The 23,671-nt window shown below is 28.6% G+C and overlaps 3 protein-coding genes across 3 annotated transcripts; 2 read left to right on the plus strand and 1 right to left on the minus strand.

The window, feature by feature from the left end:
* LOC131637981 (uncharacterized) lies at positions 1-435 on the plus strand. The gene has a single exon (XM_058908544.1). It carries the CDS (start codon positions 1-3, stop codon positions 433-435), a length of 435 nt encoding a protein of 144 aa, XP_058764527.1.
* A 2,827-nt stretch (positions 436-3,262) lies between these two features.
* LOC131638002 (cysteine proteinase mucunain-like) lies at positions 3,263-4,617 on the minus strand. Its single transcript, XM_058908562.1, has 4 exons — positions 4,236-4,617; positions 3,822-4,051; positions 3,596-3,728; positions 3,263-3,513 (listed from the first exon to the last, which is right to left on the minus strand). The coding sequence occupies exons 1-4, from the start codon at positions 4,585-4,587 to the stop codon at positions 3,263-3,265; spliced, it is 966 nt and encodes a 321-aa protein (XP_058764545.1). The 5' UTR covers positions 4,588-4,617.
* A 14,893-nt stretch (positions 4,618-19,510) lies between these two features.
* On the plus strand, positions 19,511-22,541 carry LOC131637993 (protein PIN-LIKES 7-like). The gene is made up of 10 exons (XM_058908552.1): positions 19,511-19,894; positions 19,996-20,075; positions 20,221-20,345; positions 20,502-20,623; positions 20,724-20,900; positions 21,018-21,131; positions 21,216-21,343; positions 21,502-21,554; positions 21,666-21,851; positions 22,275-22,541. The coding sequence occupies exons 1-10, from the start codon at positions 19,757-19,759 to the stop codon at positions 22,397-22,399; spliced, it is 1,248 nt and encodes a 415-aa protein (XP_058764535.1). The 5' UTR covers positions 19,511-19,756; the 3' UTR covers positions 22,400-22,541.
* Positions 22,542-23,671: the final 1,130 nt, after the last annotated feature.

A 23,671-nucleotide genomic window follows, 5' to 3' on the forward strand; every position in this document is an offset into this window, starting at 1 on the left:
ATGGCTGATTGGAACAAGATGTTGAATGAGAATAAATTCTGCAAGAGGAAGATTTACAGGCAGTTACTCAGCAATAGGCAAGATGTGCCTTGGAAAAAATTGTTCTTTGATAATGAAGCAAGACCTAGGGCAGGTTTCACATTGTGGATGGCATGCCTTGATCGTCTTGCAACAAAAGCTAGACTCATGAAGTTTGGCATTTTAGACAATGATCGATGCAGCATGAGTTCTGATAGGGAAGATTTGAATCATCTTTTCTTTGTTTGTAACAGGACCAGGAGTGTATGGAAAGAGATTCTTTTATGGCTCCATGAAGATCATGTTCCATGTAATTGGGAATGTGAGATGAAGTGGATGGTGGATCGGTGTAAACACAAAGGGTGGAGAACGACCCTGCTGAAAACTGCTTTTGCAGAGACTATTCATGCTTGTTGATTGTATAGAAATAGCTTGATCTTTAAGATTGATGATATAGATAGGAATACTCATAGAAATATCTCTAAAGATATCATAGATACAATAGTACAAAGAGTATGGAATAAACCAAAGCTTAGAGGGAAACTTGTTCCTTTCCTTCTTTGACTTGTTTAGGTTTTTTTTGTTTTGAGCTGGGCCCTATGGGCCGCTTGTGTACATAACTGTTTTTGGAATTATATATATAATTTCTTATTCTTCCAAATATATATATATATATATATATATATATATATATATATATATATATATATATATATATATATATTCAATATTGTAGAAACCTAACTTTAATAAAAAATTTAGACACAAACCTAATTTTACTACTAATAATAATAATATAATATTCAATCACCACCATTAATAATAATAATAATATTATATAAATAATATATAATAATAAAATGTTTAACTAATAATAATATAATATATACCTAATAATAATAGAAAGGAAAATGCTTATTAGTAAGAAAAGGTAAAAACAAGAAAAGCAAGAATAAATCTCAACCATTCTTTATCATAACCACCCCCATGATCCCTATTAAGAAGGAAATTTAATTTATAATAAATTAAAAATTATCCACTAAATTAATGACACATGTATATTCTTATATTTCTTGTTCAAATTCCATCGTACTAAATAGAATTACTCTAACAAAAAATAATATAATATCCAATTACCATTATTATAAATAGTAATAATAATAATAATAATAATATTCAATTAACACTTTTAAAATTTTCCAAATGAAAATTCTTCAATAATAATTTTTTTTAAATAATTTATAATAGAGAAGAAATACATTCAATTTTTATATCATTTATATAAATATTTATTTAACATCACAAATACTACATATATCACTTAAAAAATAAAATAATATCATTTATATAAATATTTTAGATTAGATAAGAAATAAAAAATATTAATAATCTTTAATATGATTAAAAAATGACAATATTTTTTATTCTATTTGTATATAATATTTATATATAAATTGTAAAGATAATTTTTAATTTTAAAGCATTATAATTCAATAATTTAATATTTTACATTTTTTACATTAAACAAATAGAAAAGTATGCCTTAAAATGTTTAAAGTTATAAACATTATAATTTTAATAAATTTTAATTTCAAAACATTTAACATAAAAAATATTTAAAAAATATATGAAATTATTGTTTATTAACTTTTTAAAGTTTTCTCGTGCATGGCGTGGTCACTAGGGGTGGCAATTGGATCCATTAAGCTAAAATCCATCCAATCCATCCACCAAAAAATCCATCCAATCCATCCACCAAATAAAAAATAAGTTAATGGATGAATTAAATCCATCCATTTATATACATGGATGGATTCAATCCATCCAACACATTTTGATAATCCAATGGATTATTTTTATTTTATACTTTAAATGGTTTAAATCATTTTTTTTAAAAATAATAAAATATGAAAATACAAAAAATCGAATCTCTTCAGAAAATTGAAAAATCGAGTTTTTTCCGAAAAAACTAAAAAAATCGTGTTTTTACGAAAAACGAAAAAAATCTAGTTTTTTCAGGAAAACAAAAAAATCGAGTTTTTTCGAATAAACAAAAAATCGTGTTTTTTCGGAAAGACGAAAAAATCGAGTTTTTTTAGAAAAACGAAAAAAATCGAGTTTTTAGAATTGTACCTAAGTTTTATCCAAGTATTTTTAGAGATCCTAGGACATAAGGTTTAAGAAACCCTAGAGAGTGATAATCGTTCCCCCTTGACTAGGGGAGACTGTTTGACCATCTATTTTTCAAGAAGTTGTGGTACGATTCAGTCTACATATCTGATGGAGGGATAATGGCATTGTGCACGTGTTTTATTATGAGGGTGAACCTATACAAAAGTAACGCCAACGCCAAGGCAATACCTCATAAGGCACATACCTTTGTGTCACCCTCATTTGAGACTCTCACAAATAAAACACTATATGTTCCTTCGTTCTTCACCCTTTGATCAAGAAATTTCATCATTTAATCTTTTTCATCTATTATAATATATTAATTCTAAATTGCTTATCATTTTATCGACAACTTATCATCTTACATGCCACGTTAATTAAAATATTATGTGACACTCTTCAAGACATAACAATCTAAAATATATCATATTTAACTCCCCATAAAATGTAACTACTCATTCATAATGTTTTTAAAAAAACTCCTCTATTTATATATTCCACAATGATATAATATTTTACTCCATAAAATATAAATAAAATATTTTAAATAAAAAATGCATTCTTATTTATCATGTTTAAAAACCATACTACAAAAATACCTTATTACAATTATTGTTTTAATATCTTTTGCACTATATATGGTTATGGCTTTTTATGTTTGTTCTCCATGATTTAACATAAAATTAATTTTTTTGGTTTTTTAAAGTTGAGTTAGGTGAAAAATTCTAATATAGTATCTAAGTTTGTTAATTGGATAATAGGACAGTTTATATTTACACATTAAACCAATAAAATGTTGGACATGAGAAAGAGATATTTATACATTAAACCAATAAAATGTTGGACATGAGAAAGAGTTATATTTACACATTAAAACAGTGTACTATTGAATGTCTGCAAGTGTAAGTGTAGGATCTACTACATCAAAACAGTGTACTATTGAATGTCAGCAAGTAAATGTTGGATTTACTACATTAAAACTGTGTACTACTGAATGTGTAACTGTAGGATCTACTACAGTTACTATTTAATGTCTTTTGTTCATATTTTTCTTTCAGCAAGTAGTCACAGGTTAAGGAGGAGATGGTCCAGGATTTTGGCCTCTCATTACAGGGTAGGAGGCCCTCATTGCGATTCCAAATGTTCCTAACATGCTTGTTGCTAAATTGCGCTCCAATCTTACGTACCCAGCCTCTCCCCATCCCTTGCCCCAACTGTTTCTGACGATCCAGTAATCACATCCGCCTTCTGTTCCATAGCCAACAATATTTACAGCATGGTCTAAGGATCTAACAAAGCTTCCACTCAGTATGCCATGCAAATGTTTATGCTTGTCTTGGTTAAAGTGGAACAAATCTACACTCATAAAATTGTTTGTCGTTGATAAAGAAACTTACAGATTTATATAACTGAAATTCTGTACGACATGATTCAATCGCAGCGCTTATTGGTTGATTAGAAACCGCTTCTTTTAAGGCTAATTCATTGTATTTGGGTACTTCTTCGTAATCATCTATGGTTATCACTTTCGCATTTTTCTGTACCAGAAGAGAAGACAGAAGAGAGTAATACCAGTAATTATTTAAGTGATAGATCTATTACCATTATCATATTAGTCAAGTGTAACTTACTTTGTTTAGATCACATGCACAATCAACACCACGATAAGGATAGTCATTGTCACTGAAAATACCAATCTTAATGATGTACTCAAAGGCCAATTCCACATGGCCACTGTCGCATCCTACATTAACAGTTCGATCGCAATCAACAAGTTGTTGGGATAGGGAAACAAGCTCTCCGGTAACTATCTTGTTTATGCCTTCCACTGCAGCTACGGCTGAAAACGTCCAACAGCTAGCTTCATTTAAACAAAACCAAAAAAAATGATTACACAAAAACCATGCATGTTTAGTGTTTATCTTTACAACCATGTAAAAAGCACGGGATAACTTCCAAAAGAATGCACAAAATTCTTTAAAAAAAAACTTATTGGAACAGAGTACATCAATACATTGGAGTAGATAGGAGTAAAAGTTACTTACAACAACGACCTTGGTCTTTGATTTCGTTCACTGCACCTTCTTTCCTCCAATCAACATATTCAGGCAAGTCGTCACCAACACTTGTAACATAATGGATGATGTTCTTTGTCGCAGCCTCGGCCAGCAGACTTGAGTCGGTCTTGAATCCAAGATACATGGACCGGTACTCCTCGTTGCTAAGATCAGCGAACCGGTTCAAACCAACCTTATATGTCCGATTTTCAGCATTGTGCTTGTCGATAAACTCAAGGTTATCTTTGAAAATTTCAAACCTCTTTTCCTTTTGACCCAGGTGGAGGCAGTTGTTGTTGAGCTTTCCATGCCTCATGCACCACTCCTCGTACATAGTCATAACCTCCTCTTCGGTTCTCCAGGAAGATTTGTAGGAAATGGACATTGGAATCTTCACCATTATCTAGCAAGATTTGTAAGAAATTTGAGAGACAAAAATAATAACAATAATAATTAAACAAGATGAGCATAGCAACTCTATCTTCAAAACTCAATATAATCAATCTGTTCAAGAACAAGTTACATTCATATCGGTTAAACAATAACAGAAGGAACACACAAAGGTTGACAAAAGGCTAATCATTCTCAAATGATTATTGGTTGATAAGCCCAAACTAGACAGTGAATGATGGACCAGCATTAGGCTTATGATACTTCAAAATAACCCAACACAAACAAATTATAATTCAATAACAAACACAGTAAACCAAAAGATTCATTTTCTTGTGCAAAGCATGCAAAACTTATTTGTTTTCTCAATTACTTCAAAACTAACAAGGTTAGCAAAATAAAGCAGTCAATTATATCAATCAAACTTTAATACTCACGGCCTCCAATAACCTAAAACCCCACACTCCCTGTTTGTTCAGATTGATCTTACTACTTGCATAAGTATCTAAGAGACTTTTGAGAGAGCTTATCGAAACAACTTATCATATGAAAACAGACCGGCTTTACATTATCATATGCCTAATGCTTATGCTACAGAAGTTCAACAATTAACTTGTTTATGCTAAAAGGTACCAGCAATAATAGAAGTGTTAAAAAATCCCATGAAAGATCACATATACCAACCACTATAGAAATTCAATTAAGTTGTTTATGCTAAAAACTACCGGCTACCACTATAGAAATTCAATTAACTTGTTCTAAAAGCTACCAGCAATAATTGAAGTGTTAAGAAATCCCATGAAAGATCACATATACCAAAATATAGGTTAGAAGGTGTTTATCTAAACAATAAAAAGAAAAAAATATAAGCGCTCACCATAATCCATTCGAGAACACGTCCCATTATACACAGCAGCTTCTCTTCAACAGCTCTCTCATCATCCTTATCATCTTCCTTCACTGTTAGTGTCCCTCCATCCATATACCTAGCGCAGAAAATCAAATACATAACAAAATCAAAAATGAAAAAACGACAATTCATCAAAACCAAATTAGAACCCTAGGTTTTTACCTTGGCGACTGAAGAATTTTCTTGTTGAGCAAGAGAGTAGGTTTATCCTGTAGTGTCCCTCCATCCATATACCTAGCGCAGAAAATCGAATACATAACCAAATCAAAAATGAAAAAACGACAATTCATCGAAACCAAATTAGAACCCTAGGTTTTTACCTTGGCGACTGAAGAATTTTCTTCGTGAGCAATAGAATAGGTTTATCTTTTGGTCTTTCAAACGGTGGAATGTTGGCGGCGCGGCAACATAGTCGGGGGAGCGCCCCTGCCGCAACTGATCTACGGAAGCGAAGTGGAATGGGTTTTGGATGACCTCGGATTGAATTTCCAGTTGCCGCCATTATTTCCATTTGAATAGGATTTTTTTTTTAGCGCCAAATTGCACCCTTCTATTTGTATTTGTAGTATATGGATACCTCCCACCCTATTGAGTATATTTCATTTTCCCCCTTGGATCTTTTAGCTATCTGCACATTAGTAAAAAATTGAGTTTTTTGTGAAAAACGAAAAAAGTCGGGTTTTTTCGAAAAACAGAAAAATCGAGTTTTTTCCGAAAAAATGAAAAAAGTCGAGATTTTTTGGGGAAAGCGAAAAAAATCGAGTTTTTGTCGGAAAAACGAAAAAAAGTCGAGTTTTTTCGAAAAACGGAAAAATCGAGTTTTTTTCGAAAAAATGAAAAAAGTCGAGATTTTTTGGGGAAAACGGAAAAAATCGAGTTTTTTTTCGAAAAAACGAAAAAAGTCGAGTTTTTTCGAAAAACGGAAAAATCGAGTTTTTTTTGAAAAAATGAAAAAAGTCGAGATTTTTTGGGGAAAACGAAAAAAATCGAGTTTTTGTCGGAAAAACAAAAAAAGTCGAGTTTTTTCGAGAAACGGAAAAATCGAGTTTTTTTCGAAAAAATGAAAAAAGTCGAGATTTTTTGGGGAAAACGAAAAAAGTTGAGTTTTTTTTTTGAAAAACGAAAAAAATTGAGTTTTTTTGGAAAAATGAAAAAAGTTGAGTTTTTTTGGGGAAAACGAAAAAATCTATATCTATAATATAAGAAAACTCTATCTTTTTGAAGAGTTCCTCTCATGCTGCCAAGTGGCTTATTCTGAGAGTAGGAAATGTTGCTTATGGATGCGCCACATGGACTGTTCATTTATGAAGTTATGTTCTTCCATATTCCACTATGAATGTGTTACATAATTAGCATTTGTGTGGTTTTGTCCATGCATCTTCCATTCTACATAATTATGTGTTACATAATTAACATAATGAGGACTTTATCTTCTTTTGTCCATTCACCTTCTCCATCAGTTATGTAATGAAGAGTTTGTAACTGCTACATTATACGTAATGATTGTGTTATTTATAGCATTTGTGGCTTCCACTTTTCTGTAGTATCAGACCATTTTTAATTTGCTGCTTGTGCTAACTGGCTGTACGATATGGCGAGACCATTGGCGAAAATCTGTGACATCAACGATAGCAAAGAACTTTGGAAAGTTTCTGTTCGAGTGCACCACAAATGGAAGGTTGTTTCGAACAAGAGGGAGCATTTTGAGATGATTTGATGAGTTTTTTTTCTTATATTATATTATTTTGGTCTTATGTTATTTAGATACGATGGTGGAATGAGATCAAGCAACATCAGAACAAACCAACTGACATATTGGTTTGATTTTCTACATTTATGTACTTTGATAGGGTTTTCATCAAAACTCATCTGAACAAGGGAAAAACTGCCATCAGTGTTTTCAAATCATTAGTTTTATTTGATTTCTGTCATTTTTGTAAGTACAATTGTAGAGTACGAGTACGTAAGAAGTAGAAGTTAATACAAATGTAAGTACAATTTTTGTAATCAGAGTGCAATTAATTTTTGTAATAGGTTGAAAAGAGAATAGATAAATTATACAGTGATAAATGTGATGATTGTATGTGTTTCATTGACGTGGTTTGTTTGTTACTGTTTTGGTTTTAATGTGAGTTTTCATTTTCATTTTTTTATGTTATTTTGATCTTATTGTTGAACGGTTCCGTTGGTTTTCTACCTTATAAATGATTACACTTTTATAAATCTGGTCTTTCCAACTTTACTTTTGAACAGTCCGGTTATTCTGGAATTATAAGTCTCATTTTTCCAACTTTACTGTTGAACGGTTCTTCTGGAATTATAAATCTGTCTTTTCAACTTTACTGTTGAACGGTACTTCCCGTTCTTCTCGAATTGCGGTGATTTTGGGTCTCATTTTTGTTGATATATTTTTTTAATAGAATTTAAAGAAGAAAAAAAAACTAAGAGTAAAAGAATAAATAAAATTTAATCCATTATATCTAATCCATTATATCTAATGAATTTTGATTTGTTTTTTGATTTGTTTTTTGATCATTAATAAACTATATATTTAATTAATTTCAAAATATTTATTTATAAAAATTTTAACCTAAATAAATTATATTGGACTTTAAATAAATAAAATAAAAAATATTCTCTACAAAATCCAAATCGAAAATAAGAAAAGTGAAAATAAGAAAAATAAACGGAAAAGGAGGTATTACTTTTATGTTATTATTCAAGTCATTTAAATTATAAAGAAGATAGACATAAAATATAATTTTTTGTTTCTGTTGAGTTGAGAATTCTATTTGTAAAATAATTATTATTGCTACATTAAAGTCTAAAATGGATAAATATTTATAAATTTGATTTTTCAAAAATATTTAAAATAAATTAAGTAAATATATATATTACAATAACTTAGGGAAAAATATAATAAAAAAATATAATAATGATTAAAATAAGAGAAAAATAGAATGTAATGTCTATTATTGATCTAAATATGAAAAAAAATGTTACTATTGAAATCTATGTCATTGAAATAATGATTTAATAAATATGTACTACTTATCTAAATACGAGAAAAATATTTAAATTATCATGGTGAGGATATTCGATAGAGCAAAGATACCATGAAATCTTGGACGGACCAATGAAGGGGAGACACAGCATATTTTTATGAGTGGATGGAGATAAGATTGCAAATAACTTGCTATGATGTGTTATATTTTGATGAACAACTAATTATAAAATTTTAATTTTTATGTGTATTATTTAATAGTTATAAGATTTATTTTTATACTAAAAAATAATTTATTTTTAATATAATTATCCATATAGGTCTATTAATTTGTCTATATTTAGCATTTTGTTAATATAATAGTGTTATTAGACAACAAAACGACGAAACAATAATATAATATGCATTTGATTTGTTTCCTTTTTTATTCTTTTTATTTTTAAATGATAATAAATTTTTTATTTTTTAATATTTTCTAATATCTACGATATATTTGATTTTTCTATTTTAAAAATATTAAATGTTACATTCAATTAAAAATAAATTATAAAACATTATATAAAAATGATTTTATATAAAATAAATAAATATAGACAATGTTATTTTTATAAACGGGGAACAAATATTTTTATAAAATAGTGATCCAAATATTATTTATATACAAAAAAAAACTTATAGGCACGTGTTTTGTTATTCAGCTAACATTTCAACTTCTATATAATGCTTATTTATATATACTCTAATTTTTTTTAAAATAACCATATTAGTTATAAAATAAAAAATTAACATATTAGTTATAAAAAAATTAGTTACAATTATTTAAATTAATTATCATAAATATTACTCTAATTTTTATTTTATATTTCTTAATATGTATTTATATTATATTATTTAAACTATTGAACATTAACGGGAAGATGGAGTTATCAATTAAAATATTAAGCTAACATGAAAAAAAATATTAAGGATTATGAGGAAGCTACCCGGTTTACAAGGAATTGTCGTTATGATGAGGGTGGTATGGAATACATGGGTTGGAAACCTCCTATTAAGAGTATGCTAAAACTTAATACGGATGGAGCTAGTAGAGGTGGTATGGAAGCTGGGTGTGGAGGAATCATCAGAGATCACAATGGCGACTGGAAGGGAGGTTTCTACAAATACTTAGGGAGAAGTAGTGCTATTCTTGCAGAATTCTGGGGAGTTTATGAAGGGCTAACTCTTACTTTAGCCTTGGGTATTAGGAAGGTTGAGGTGAATATTGACTCGAAGGAGGTGGTTCTTGCACTTGAAGAAGGGAGGACAAGCAATTTAGAGTGTGTGGCTATCCTCCGTAGGATTAAGAATCTCATGGATCTTCACGAGATTGTTGTTATTTCTCATGCCTATAGATCTACCAACATGTGTGCGGATATGCTTGCAAAACAAAGTTATATTGACAAGACCTTCACCGTTCACAAGGAGCCACCAAATTTCTTATGGCCTCTTATGGCGGCGGATTCTTTAGGGATTAGCAGTTTATTTTTAGATTCGGTGTAATTCTCTTTTGTTTTTGGGCTTAGGCCCTCCATTTTATCAAAAAAAAAAAACTAAACGAAACGAAACAAAACAATACTATACTTTATACTCGTCAGTAAACAACACTAATAAAAAAACATAAGTTAAGTTGTGTATGAGTTTAATAGTATTGTAGAGAAATACATAAGGACAACACCCTCTTAGTTTTTGATATGACTATAAAGTATAGTATTCTGATCTATAATAAATACATAAATACTGTAAGAATTAAATAATATCAAAATTATATGATAATATGAAATATTTTTAATTATTTTATTATCATTAATCATTGAATATTAAGGACAACATAACATTACTTATAAAAATACTGAGAATAATAACGGAAACGTGAAGTTACTGATCAAAATATTGAATAATAACGGAAACATGAATTTACTAATAACGGGAACATGAAGTTACTGATAAAAATATTGAATATTAACAAATATTGAATATTAACAGGAATATGAAGTTAGTGATCAAAATATTAATATTAGCGAAAACATGAAGTTATCGGTAAAAATATTGTATATTAACGGAAACATGAAGTTATTGATCAAACTATTGAACATTAACGGGAACATGGAGTTATCAATTAAAATATTAAATATTAACGGGAAGCAATGTTAATAAATGTGACTAACTTTATATTGCATTGGACAATCGATATTGTATATTCTTTATTGATCTTTCCAATTTTTATTGCATATTAATAAAATAACACTTCATTATTCTATTCTTTATCAATTTCATTTTTAATTTTATTATGTATCTTTGCTGAACGAATTGTATCATAATAATAATTACATCAATTTCTTTAAAAAATATATAATATTGAAAATATAAGCAAGAACATGAAGTTATTAATCAAAATATTGAATATTAACGGGAACATGAAGTTACTGAATAAAATATTGAATATTAACGAGAACATGAATTACTGATCAAAATATTGAATATTAACGGGAACATGAAGTTACTGATCGAAATATTGAACATTAACGGGAACATGAAGTTACTGATCAAAATATTGAATATTAAAACAAATGAGCGTACCACACTGGTCCCCGTGCGAATGCACGAATATCCCGTTAATATTTAAAATATTGAACATTAACGGGAGCACAGAGTTATTGATTAAAATATTGAATATTAACGGAAGACAAAGTTACTTATCAAAATTTTTAATATAATCGGAAACATTAATTTACTGATCCAAATTTTGAATATTAACGGGAACACAAGAATACTTTGATTCAACTCAAAATAAAATAAAAATGCATCACATTTTTTATTATTAAGTTAAAATTAACTAATTTTGAAAAATAAAATTAAAAAATATTTTAAAAAATTAAACAAACTTCAATTTATTTATTTATTTGAGAAAGCGAGACAATCATATGATGTCTGTCTCACATAAATATTAACGGGAACACGGAGTTATTGACAAAATATTGAATATTAACGAGAACACGAAATTAGTGATAATTGTTTTAAATATAAACGGAATATGAAGTTACTGATAAATTTTTTCAATATTAACGACAACAAATTTGGAATATTAACGGGAACATGGAGTTATTGATCAAAATAATGAATATTAACGGGAACACGGAGTTACTGATCAAAATAAAGAATATTAACGGGAACATGAAGTTACTGATAAAAATATTGAATATTAACGGGAACAAGTTTGGAACATTAACGGGAATACGAAGTTACTGATCAAAATAATGAATATTAGCGGGAACATGAAGATATTGATCAAATTATTGAATATTAACGGGAACATGAAGTTACTGAATAAAATATTCAATATTAACGAGAACATGAATTACTGATAAACATATTAAATATTTACGGGAACATGAAGTTAATGATCGAAATATTGAATATTAACGGAAAATAATTTTTATTCATGAAAATATCACAAACTTTGCCCCAACCTATTAAAAAGAAATTTCTATATTTTACACATCTGGTTTTATGACATTTACCTCTAGAATAATATCTATATTGAACAAAATAACACGGCCACAACGGGTACCCGTGCGGACGCACGGGTATCACGCTAGTTTTTTTGAAAAACGAAAAAAAGTCGAGTTTTTTTCTCAAAAATACGAAAAAAAGTCGAGTTTTTTTCGAAAAACGAAAATAGTCGAGTTTTTTTTTGGTAAAACGAAAAAATAGAGTCTTTTTCAGAAAAACGAAAAATCGAGTTTTTTTTGAAAAAACGAAAAATTCAAATTTTTTCGGAAGAACGAAAAATCAAATTTTTTTTGAAAAAACGAAAATTCAAATTTTTTCGGAAGAACGAAAAATAAAATATTATTTTAAAATAAAATTTTTATGAAATTTTTATTTTTATGAAAATTTAAAATAAGTAAATTATTATTTTTATGAAATTTTTTTAAAAATACAATATTTTTGATGGATGGATTGGATGGATTTTATTCTTTAATGGATGGATTGGATTGGATGGATTTTATTCTTTAATGGATGAATTGGATTGGATTTTTATTTAGAGAGTTTAATGGATTGTAATAGATTAATGGATTGGTTTGATTCAATCCATATCCATCAAATCCATCCATTTTACCATTCCTAGTGGTCACTTTGTAATCGAAATTAAATATAACATTTTTAAGGTACATTTGTGTGATAAATTTTCGAAGTAATAGTGTAATCCTATTTTTGTTTGTAATAATTTTAAAAAGTTTAATTTTCATTTAATGTTAAAAGTCTCGTTATCCTTAATTCAGAAGCATTCGATTAAATAGTTTGAAAGAGTTTAATTTTCATTTAATGAGAGAGTTTGAAAGGGAATGTTATCAGAAATATTCAAGGCTAAATAGTGAGGCATTAAAGTTAGTGGTTGAGATTGAAATTTTCTTGGACAAAAAATAGTAAAAGACAAATTTTATTTTAGGAGACAATGGTAACAAATAGACAAAGAGGAAGTGATGATCAAACAAGAAGTATACACCCGTCTGACTTCGTAAACAAGTACGGTCATTGATTTGTTTTTTTATTGAGAACTAGTAACAAACCCGTGCGTTCGCACGGGTTCTGGTACGAGACGCGCAGTTGTTTCAGATGTATATTTTTTAATAGAAAAAATGTGTATGAAAAGTAATTAACATTTTGATCAGTAATTTCATGTTACCGTTAACATTCAATATTTTGATAAATATCTTCATGTTCCCGTTAATATTCAATATTATGATCAGTAAGTTCAGGTTCTCGTTAATATTCAATATTGTAATCAGTAACTTCATGTTCCCGTTAATATTCAATATTTGAATCAGTAACTCCAGGTTCCCGTTAATATTCAATATTGTGTGATCAGTAACATCATGTTCCCGTTAGTATTCAATATTTAATCAGTAACTTCAGGTTCCCGTTAATATTCAATATTCTGATCAGTAACTTAATGTTCCCGTTAATATTCACTATTTTGATCAGTAACCATGTTCCCGTTAATTCAATATTTTAATCAGTAACAAACCCGTGCGTTTGTACGGATTCTGGTACGGGATGCGCAGTTGTTTCAGATGTATATTTTTAATAGAAAAAATGTGTATGAAAAGTAATTAACATTTTGATCAGTAATTTCATGTTACCGTTAATATTCACTATTTGATTAGTAACTTCATGTTCCCGTTAATATTCACTATTTGATCAGTAACTTCATCGTCCCGTTAATATTCAATATTTTAATCAGTAACTTCAAGTTCCCGTTAAAATTCAATATTGTGATCAATAACTTCATGTTCTCGTTAATATTCGATAGAAATAATCACTAACTTTAGGTTTCCGTTAATATGCAATATTGTGATCAGTAATTTCAGGTTCCTGTTAATATGCAATATTGTGATCAGTAACTTCATGTTTCCGTTATTATTCACTATTTTGATCAGTAACTTCATGTTCCCGTTAATATTCAATATTTTAATCAGTAATTTCAGGTTCCCGTTAATATTTAATATTGTGATCAGTAACTACATGTTTTCGTTAATATTCAATACAAATAATCAATAACTTCAGGTTCCCGTCAATATGCAATATTGTGATCAGTAACTTTAGGTTTTCGTTAATATGCAAAGATAGATGTTTTTAAGTGTGAAAAATTATTCAATATTTGAATCAATAGTAAAGTTGTTACCGCTTATAACAATAATATATTTTTGTATATGAAAATATTTTAATAAAGAATATGTTTTTCCCCGTTTATAAATATTATTCTTGTTTTGACGTTATTTATAAAAATATTTGAATTAATAATAAAGTTGTTGTCGTATATAAAAATATTTTAAACAATAAAGACCAAAAATAAGGGTACAAAGACCAAAAAACCACAATTTTAATGTAGTGGCAAAAAATCAAATAAGGGTATTTTAGACTTTTCCACAACCATTAATTTTCTTATATTATAGATTGATAGATTTTTTTGGAAGAAAGAAGTTAGAAAGTGATGAAAGAGAAAAAAAATAGAGAACAGAGAGAGATTTGATAAGTTTGATAAAATATAAGAGATGTAACATGCATCATGCATGTTAATAGAATATGATCCACCGGCAAATCTAATTTATCTAAATATAAATATTGTGTGTATGTTTTATTTTCTTCTTTTGTCTACAAAAAGAAGCTTTTTTAATACTTTTATTTTATTTGTTGAGGAAAATATTTTTAAGTATAAATATATGTGAATGAATCTTATTAAATCCAACCTTAAGAGTATTTTAACTAGTTTTCTTTTAATTTAAGAAAGACATTGAACTATTGAAGTGAAATAGAAGCACAAATTTTTTAAAAGTAATGATAAAAGATATTGTTTTATAATAATTATTTTATTCCTTATCTGTTTTTATGTTAGTTAAAATGTGAATTATGAATTATTAAAAAAAAAAAAAAAGAAGGTACCAAAAATGTACCTTAGTGTTAATTAATTAAAAACAAGGACTCTTACATGAAGCATGTGGAGAAATCAGGCTTGCAATCATGGCAAAAATCAAGCAAAAGAATATCTTGCAAATGATTTGGCAACAAATGAAAATAAGGAAATTGTCTCTCTCAGTGTTACACTTAGGTCAATATTAATCTTTTCTTCTTTTTTTTTTATTGCATTGGTCCCTCTCTATTACATGATTTATTTATTTTTTTACCGTAATTAGCAATTTAATTAATCATGTGCACTTTTTTAATAAAAAGTTATCTTAAAATAAAACATACAGTGGTAAAATAGTGTTATCCTTTTAATCATGATTTATTTCTTAAAACTAAGTTTGTGTGATTCAATTTTCGAACTTAATAGTGTTATCCTACTTTTTTGTTGTAATAGTTTAAAAAGTTTAATTTTCATTTCTTGAATTTAGTCTTACTCTTTAGTCTTTCTAACGTTAAAAGTCTCGTTATCCTTGAATTTGGGCAATTTGAATTAAAATGCAAGGTTGATAAGAAAGAAAAAAGAGACAGATTGAAATGAAAGGCAAGGTTATGAGAAATATTCAAGGCTAAAAATGGTGAAGCATTAAAATCAGTGGTTGAATTGAAATTGATATTTTCTTGGACAAAAAATAATAAAAGACAAATGTTAATATTTTATTTTTTAGGAGACAATTTTTCTAGTGATACGTATTAAATAGACAAAGAGGAAGTGAGGAGGAACAAACAAGAAAGAAGTATACAACCGACTACATAAACAAGTAATACTATCAATGATAATGTTCATGGAATATAATCCACCGGCAAATCTAATTTATCTAAATATTAAATGTTTTTGTTTTTTTTTATTTTCTTGTTTTGTCTAAAAAAAGCTTTTTTTGGAATACTTTTATGTTTGTTTTAAGAAAATGTTTGTAAGTATAAATATTTACGGACAAATCTTATTAAATCTAACCTTAAATAAAGTGTTTTAACTAGTTTTTTTTCATTTTAATTAAATTTATATAAAAAAAAGTTATAAGTAAGAAAATGTATTAAATTTGATTAAAGGGGTATTTAACCCATGGATATAACTCAACAAAAGAACTAGGGGGTGGGAAACGAGCATCTCTATCCGTTTAACCGTTTAAGTCTCTTCCGTAAAAGTCAGTGTAAAATACGGAACAGAGCAGAATAGACATATTTGAGAGTGGAGGTTTAAAATTCATCCTGTAAAAAATGAAGGCGGTGCAGAGAAGGTCCGCAGATATTGAAACTTTTAAGCTTAAAAATAATAAAATTGTATAAAAAAACTCTGGCTCGAAAAAACGAAACGGGACGGATACATTAAAGCTCATTCCACCCCCAAGTCATACACTAACTCTTCTCCAAATCCCTGAAACAAACGGACAAGACAGAAATAAGTGAAAAGAATTTTCTTCAGAATCCAAACACATGGGATACACCATGTGTTTGATTGCCCGTAAGGATGTATTTTATGGCCCATATCAAGCCTAGTAGAGAGCTTATTTAGAAAGAGTTTATGTAGTACTCAAATTTTGTCCAAACAATCAAACAAATTTCAAAACATATAGGTATGTTGTTAATTTTTATTGTTTCACATTTTCTTAATTGTAGTAGAAAATTTTCATAAAATAATGAAATTAAGAGTTTTGTTTAATTGGAGGTCAAATTTCTAAAAAAAGTAATTATAATTTAATTTCATTTCATTTTATCATCATAATTAATTTTAATTTATCTTCTAAGAAAAAGTTTACTTTAGTCTTTTAATTTTATTTATCACCATATTTACCATTTATTTTTAATCTTATCATAAAAAATTTAGAAAAATTATGCATTTAGAATTTTAGTATTTTCTAGTAAAAATTTTAAAGCTAAATTCAAATGCATCTCAAATTAAAGCTAAATGCAACACCAAAATAAAATGCAAATATAATAAGGTTGAATTTGAATTACAAGTAACAAATCGGAGAGAAATCTGGATTTCTAAGTTTAACTCATAAATATTAATATTGTTAAGTTGAATATAATGTAACGTGGAACTTAGGACTTACATTACATATTGTGTGTGAATTTTTAATCTTTACTATTTTTTTTACAAAACAAACTTAACTCATATCATTAAACAAATGAACATTAATACAAGGAGGAATAATATTAACGACACTGTGTCTAAACTAAGAATTGGCCGCCTTTAACTAACGAGTCAGCAACTATATTCGGTTGACGATTAATAAACTTAACCTCAAAATTTGTAACAAGACTCAACAAATTCTGGATAGAAATAATAATATAATTAAACTTAGAACTACCGGCAACCTAGTGTTGATTCCATGAATCATCACTTGAGAGTCGCTTTCAAAGATCACATTACTCAAATTCATAGTAATAGCATTATGAATTATCTCTTTCAACGCCAAAGCTTCAGCTTCTATGGGAGACATAGTACCTCTATCCCAAGCTACACCTGCAGTGATAAATCTTCCCAAATTATCTCTAAGGCACCAACCCCTATTCGTAGTTTGGTAATGACTATTAAAATCGACGTCAACGTTACACTTCAACCACCCTTCAGTTGGGGGGTCCACATCAAAGGGAGCTGATTAGCAACACTCGAATCATCAACATCATGGACATCAAACCAATGAAACCAGTTATAATAAGCTTAAATACCAATTCTAGCAAGATCCTCGTTGTTATTCTTCCAAACAATATTGTTACGGTTCTTCCAAAGGCTCTCTAAAACCATAGCAAATCTCCCAGCATCTTTCTTATCTTCCCAGCATCTTTTTACTACCTTTGTTTATCGAAAAAAAATGAGAAAAATCATAATGAATATTAAATTTCACATAAGAAAAATATGAATTCATATCAAGTCAAAAATAAGAAATATGATAAACACACACATTCATGAACATTTTTAAAAAATATCATTTGGGAAAATACTTTATTACTTTTATACCTATTTTCAAGATTATTATGTTTTTTTTAGTCACAATTTGTTATAATTTTTAGAGTGAAGACTCATTTTGATCCCTCACAAATATTACACGAGTCAAATCAGTCCTTCATAATAAAATAGACCCAATTTAATCCCTCATAAAATTTAACCGGATCATATAAGTCCTTCTGTTAATATTTTTTTTAAACCGATTTTTTTCTAGTTTTAAACCGCGACTGGACTGCCACGTTGGATTTTATTTATTTTTCATTTTTTAAATACTAAATTAATTTTTATTTTTAATTTTATTTTTAATTTCATTTTTAAACAATTATAAATTAATAATATAAAAAAAGCCAAAATTGTTTCTTATAAAGAGTTGAACTCAGGCCCATGTGGTTAATCTTAAACAATTATAAATTTAAAATAAAAAATACAAAATTTGTATCAACATGGTCTCGAACCTAAGTCTCTTCAGATTAAATGACAGTCAATTTAATACAATAGAAATTAATTTGTCTATTTGTAAATGATAGTCACTTTTCTAACAATAGAAATTGATTTGTCTAGTTGTTATTGATAGTCACTTTACTAACCGTAGAAATTAATTTGTCTAGTTGTAAATGATAATCATTTTATTAACAATAGAAATTGATTTATGTAGTTGTAAATAATAGTCATTTTACTAACAATAGAAATTGATTTGTCTTGTTGTAAATACTTTAGTAACAATAGAAATTGATTTTTCTAGTTGTATATGATAGTCACTTTATTAACGATAGAAATTGATTTGTCTAGTTGTAAAGTGAAAATCATTTAACTTGAAGGGACTTGGATTTGAAACCTCATATATAAAAATTTATGTATAGAATTTATTAATATCAGTAGAAATCATGAAAATTACTTGTTTAAAAATTACTTTATAAGAAATAATTTTGGCATTTTTGATATTATTCATTGATAACTGTATAATTTTTATTAAATGGAAACAATTTAATTTATTAAAATTATATTAATGGTTATTAAGTAAGTGTTTGACTGTATAATTTTTCATTTATTTAGAAACCAAACCGAAAAACAAAACTTTAATACTTGATCATTTCATTAAATGATTTAGTCACCATGAAGACATAAATAAAAATAAAAATTCGATTTGTTCCTATATAGGAGACTAAACTATTTGTGCCATATAAAACTTATGTTTATCTGTTAATTAATTAGATTTCAAATTTTTACAAAGAAATAAATATATTCATTATAATTTTTACAATATAATAATCTTTATTCATAAATAAAATTCCACAACATATTTTAAAGAATAAATTTTTGTATGGAAATGAATAAATCATAGAATAAAATTAATACTATTCTTTTATAGGTAAAAAATTTACTAACTATTTTATTAATAAAAACAAGATTATCAAGACTATCATATGACTCATTATATATACGTGTAATCTCCATCCTTTGAGGCCATGCGCAAATAACGAAACATGCAAAACACGTAACTCCCTAACAAATAGTTTTCTCGATCATAACTTCCTCTCTTTCCTTCTTCACAAACTCATTGCTTCTTCTTCATCTTCTGCACAGATTTCACTTCTTATTCACAGATTTCATACCATCATTTTCTCATCAATATCCATGCACACTATTTCTCCTTTCTTCAAATTTCTAACAAAACAGAAAGCAATAATAGTGCTATAACAGTTGCCTTGAGCAACAAGAAAAGTAGATCAGAACAATAGAAGAAAAGCTAGATGAGTTTTTGGGAACAATTGGAGGTGGCATCTGCCCCTATCATTCAAGTCCTTCTCATAAGTGCAGTGGGAGCTTTTATGGCAACTGACCATGGTGATAATCTTCTTTCGGCCGACTTTCGAAAATCGTTGAACAAGGTAATTAAAAGAGCATTTACACGAATTCGATATCGATGTGTATGTTTGAACTCATCTAACCTTAACATTGTTTTTTTGGATTTTGTTTATGCCTTGTGCAGATTGTCTTCTTTGCATTCACTCCTTCACTTATATTTGCAAGTTTTGCAAAGAGTGTTTCTCTTGATGATATGATATCATGGTACACACTTTTTGGTTTTTAACAATTTAGATAAAACTTTGCATATATTTGAATGGAAACCACAATAATTAAGGAAGGACATTATGGCTTTTTATTTCTGTTTATTTATGTTAACCATATATATATTGTTTACTCATGAATGTAGGTGGTTTATGCCAGTTAACCTTGGACTCACCTTCTTAATTGGAGGGATTCTTGGATGGATAATTGTTAAGCTACTAAAACCAAACTCGAAAATCGAAGGTCTTATTATTGCTTCATGTTCAACAGGTAGCATATATAGCATCTAATTCTAAGTTAGGGTTGACGTCATGCCTGTCTTTGAGGGCGTGCAACACAGGCTATCTCACAGGGTCCAAAAGTTGTCGCACTAATGTTAGACACTATGAGCATCTTATATTGATTTCATGATGATTCTATGATCAGGAAATATGGGAAACCTTCCAGTAGTAATCATCCCTGCAATCTGTAATCAGAGAGTAACACCATTTGGAACACGCGATGCTTGTCACGCTAGAGCACTCTCTTACTCTTTTTTCTCTTTAGCGGTAACTATGGCATTTTCATTTTTTACATTAGATTTGCTTAAACCATCACAGCTTGTGTATTACTATCTCATGTTATCATGTCCTGGGTTAACTGTTGTAGCTTGGTGGTGTTTTCGTATGGACCTTCACTTACCAACTAATTCGACAAAGTTCAATGAAGTATAAGGCGTTTGTGGCAGATGAACTTTTAAAGGTTGCCAATGCAGACTTTGATACTACTGTAAAAACTCAACTTCTCAAGGGAAATGATAGTGTTGGAGATGCTGAGAGCCAAATAGTAAGACTCTAACACTTCATATTTAAGATGTGTCAAGTGTCAGACACTGATATGATATGATATTATAGTCGATATGTCTGTGTCGTGTTTAATTATCTAATGGTTCCAAATCTGTAGCTTGTAGATCAAGGTCTGACCACTGTGCCAAACACTAAATCTTTTATGCATAAAATTATGGAAGGTTCAAGCCAAATTCTGAAAGAAGTAATGTCACCTCCAACAATAGCTACTGTGAGTTATATGACTTTCTTTTGGTTTTTACTTGCTGGCTTAGTTTTTTTATTTCAATGTTAAAGTAAATAAAATGGTCAAGAGAAATTTCACCTCGTATTCCATGACCAGTTTTTAGGCTTCCTCTTTGGTGGGGTTAAATGGCTAAGGAGCCTAATAATCGGACAAGATGCTCCGCTGAAAGTGATCCAAGACTCCATTCAGTTGCTAGGGTATGTATGCGCTTATCCATGACACTGACATGAACACAAAACACGACAATGATATCAGATACATGTGTCTGTATCATGTCGTTGTTGTTTGATACTGACATGTATTGAACACGTTTTCAATCTGAAATGTCGATAGTGACTGAATTGATTTTATATAGGGATGGTACAATTCCTTGCATCACAATTTTGCTTGGTGGAAACCTTGTACAAGGTATATGAAATTTAACTTCCAAAAGATATATGTACATTAATCTTTTCTTCCTCAACAAATTTTGAACAATCTAAAAACTAATGATTCATTTTTAATGTGATGAAATTGCAGGAATGAGTTCAACAAGTATCAAACCATTGGTGCTCATTTGTATCATCATTGCAAGATTTTTCTGTCTACCAGCTATTGGATTTTTTATTGTGAAAACAGCTGCAAATTTAGGGTTCCTCCCACTGGATCCTTTGTTTCAATATGTGTTAGTAATACAGTATGCCTTACCACCAGCAATGAATATTAGTAAGTGATTTATATGTAGTTACTATTGTTGCTAACTCGGAAACACCGATACCTCTAAAAAATGTGTGACACCGACATGATACTACCGACACCTATGATTACGTTCAATTTATTTTTATTTTTTTGAGTTATTAGCATTGTCAACGTGTCAGTATCCGTATCATGTCACGGTGTCTGTGTCGGAGTCTGTGCATCATAGCTCTGAAACACTGACAAATCTGGAAAAAAACATATGCCGGTGTCTATATTGATATTAGACTTTGACACCAACATGATATCAACACATGTAATTACGATTAATCTATTTATTTTTTAAAATTATTATCGATGTCGACGTATCAGTGTCGGTGTTATGTCTGCGTCCGTCTCTATGTGTCCAGAGTTCATAGGTTGGTGATATGACATTTGAATGATATTATGAAGGTACGATGGCTCAGCTGTTTGAAGTAGGCACAGAAGAGTTTTCAGTTATACTATTGTGGACATATGGGGCTTCAGCTATAGCACTCACTCTTTGGTCAACATTCCTCCTATGGTCATTATCTTAATAAGATTGTTTTATCTTCTCAAACAAATGTACAGAACCATGAAAACTAAACCTTGGTTTATATATCTTAGACTTAGGGAGCAGTTTTAGCATATCAACCTATTATTAATGTTTAGTTTAACTAGATTATGAGAAGATATGTAGTATTTGTCCAAATGTGAAATGAAATTACTTGCATTTCGCAGTAAATTTAAGAGTAAGTTTGTTAGAGATTTTGAAATAAAATGATTTTAAATGTTTACAGATTTAAAAAAAGTATGAATATTTTTTAAGAAAATAATAAAACTATTTCAAAATTATTTGAAAGTTATTAATTTAAATACTTATTGTTAGATATATTGACATAATAAAAATCACTCATTTTTAAAAAAAGATATCTCCTTAAAATAATATTAATGACCCAAAATAACTTTTCATTTTAAGCATTCTTTTAAATTTTTATATAACATTTTAAAAAATTAAAAACTATAACAATTAGAAGCTAATTTTTTTTAAAAGAAACTATTACATTCGGACCTTGAGCTCACTTGGGCTACCCGGTTCGCCAAGAGGATTATACTTTCTAACCTTAATCCTAGCAAGCTTATATGTCGTAACGATGTTGTCTCTGTGGTGTACCTAAACCTAATTCTTTCAAACTTGTTTCTCATCTTCTACATGGCTTTGCAGATCAGACTCACTTCGTTTCTAGGTAGACTTTCGTCTCCATTATTCATCATCTTAATCAGATTCAAACTCTATACTTTTGAAATTGCACTTTCAAGCAATCCCCGTTGTTGCTTTCATCGCCATGGCTTCTGCAACTTGAGGATCTTTGTTTCTGTGCTTCTGATCTGAATGACCAAGATCGTTTCGAATCACCACTTATATTCCCCATAAGCCCTCTTCTATAAGACTTGCATCTGAGTTACAAAATCGGCTTTAAAATTTTTCAAAAAATTGTAAATTGGTCCTTAATAATTATTTAAAATTTACAATTTAATCTTCAAATTTTTAAAAATTGCGAATTAGTCCCTACTTTTCAATTTTTTAATTTGGTTCAGAAATTTTAAATTTTGTAAAAAATACCCTAAAAATCTAACAATGAATTATTTTAATAATTCATTCAAACAAAATAATTTAAAAATAAATAAATTTCAATTGAATTGCTTTAAATTTAAAATTCCTTTAAAATTTTTAATTACCTTGTCTAAACACACTCTTAGGACTCTAATCGAAAGAACAATTTCCAAATTGATCTATAAAGATAACATTGGGATCAATTTTTTTTTTA

The sequence above is a fragment of the Vicia villosa genome, unplaced genomic scaffold (assembly GCF_029867415.1).
Source record: "Vicia villosa cultivar HV-30 ecotype Madison, WI unplaced genomic scaffold, Vvil1.0 ctg.002131F_1_1, whole genome shotgun sequence".
Taxonomy (NCBI): domain Eukaryota; kingdom Viridiplantae; phylum Streptophyta; class Magnoliopsida; order Fabales; family Fabaceae; genus Vicia; species Vicia villosa.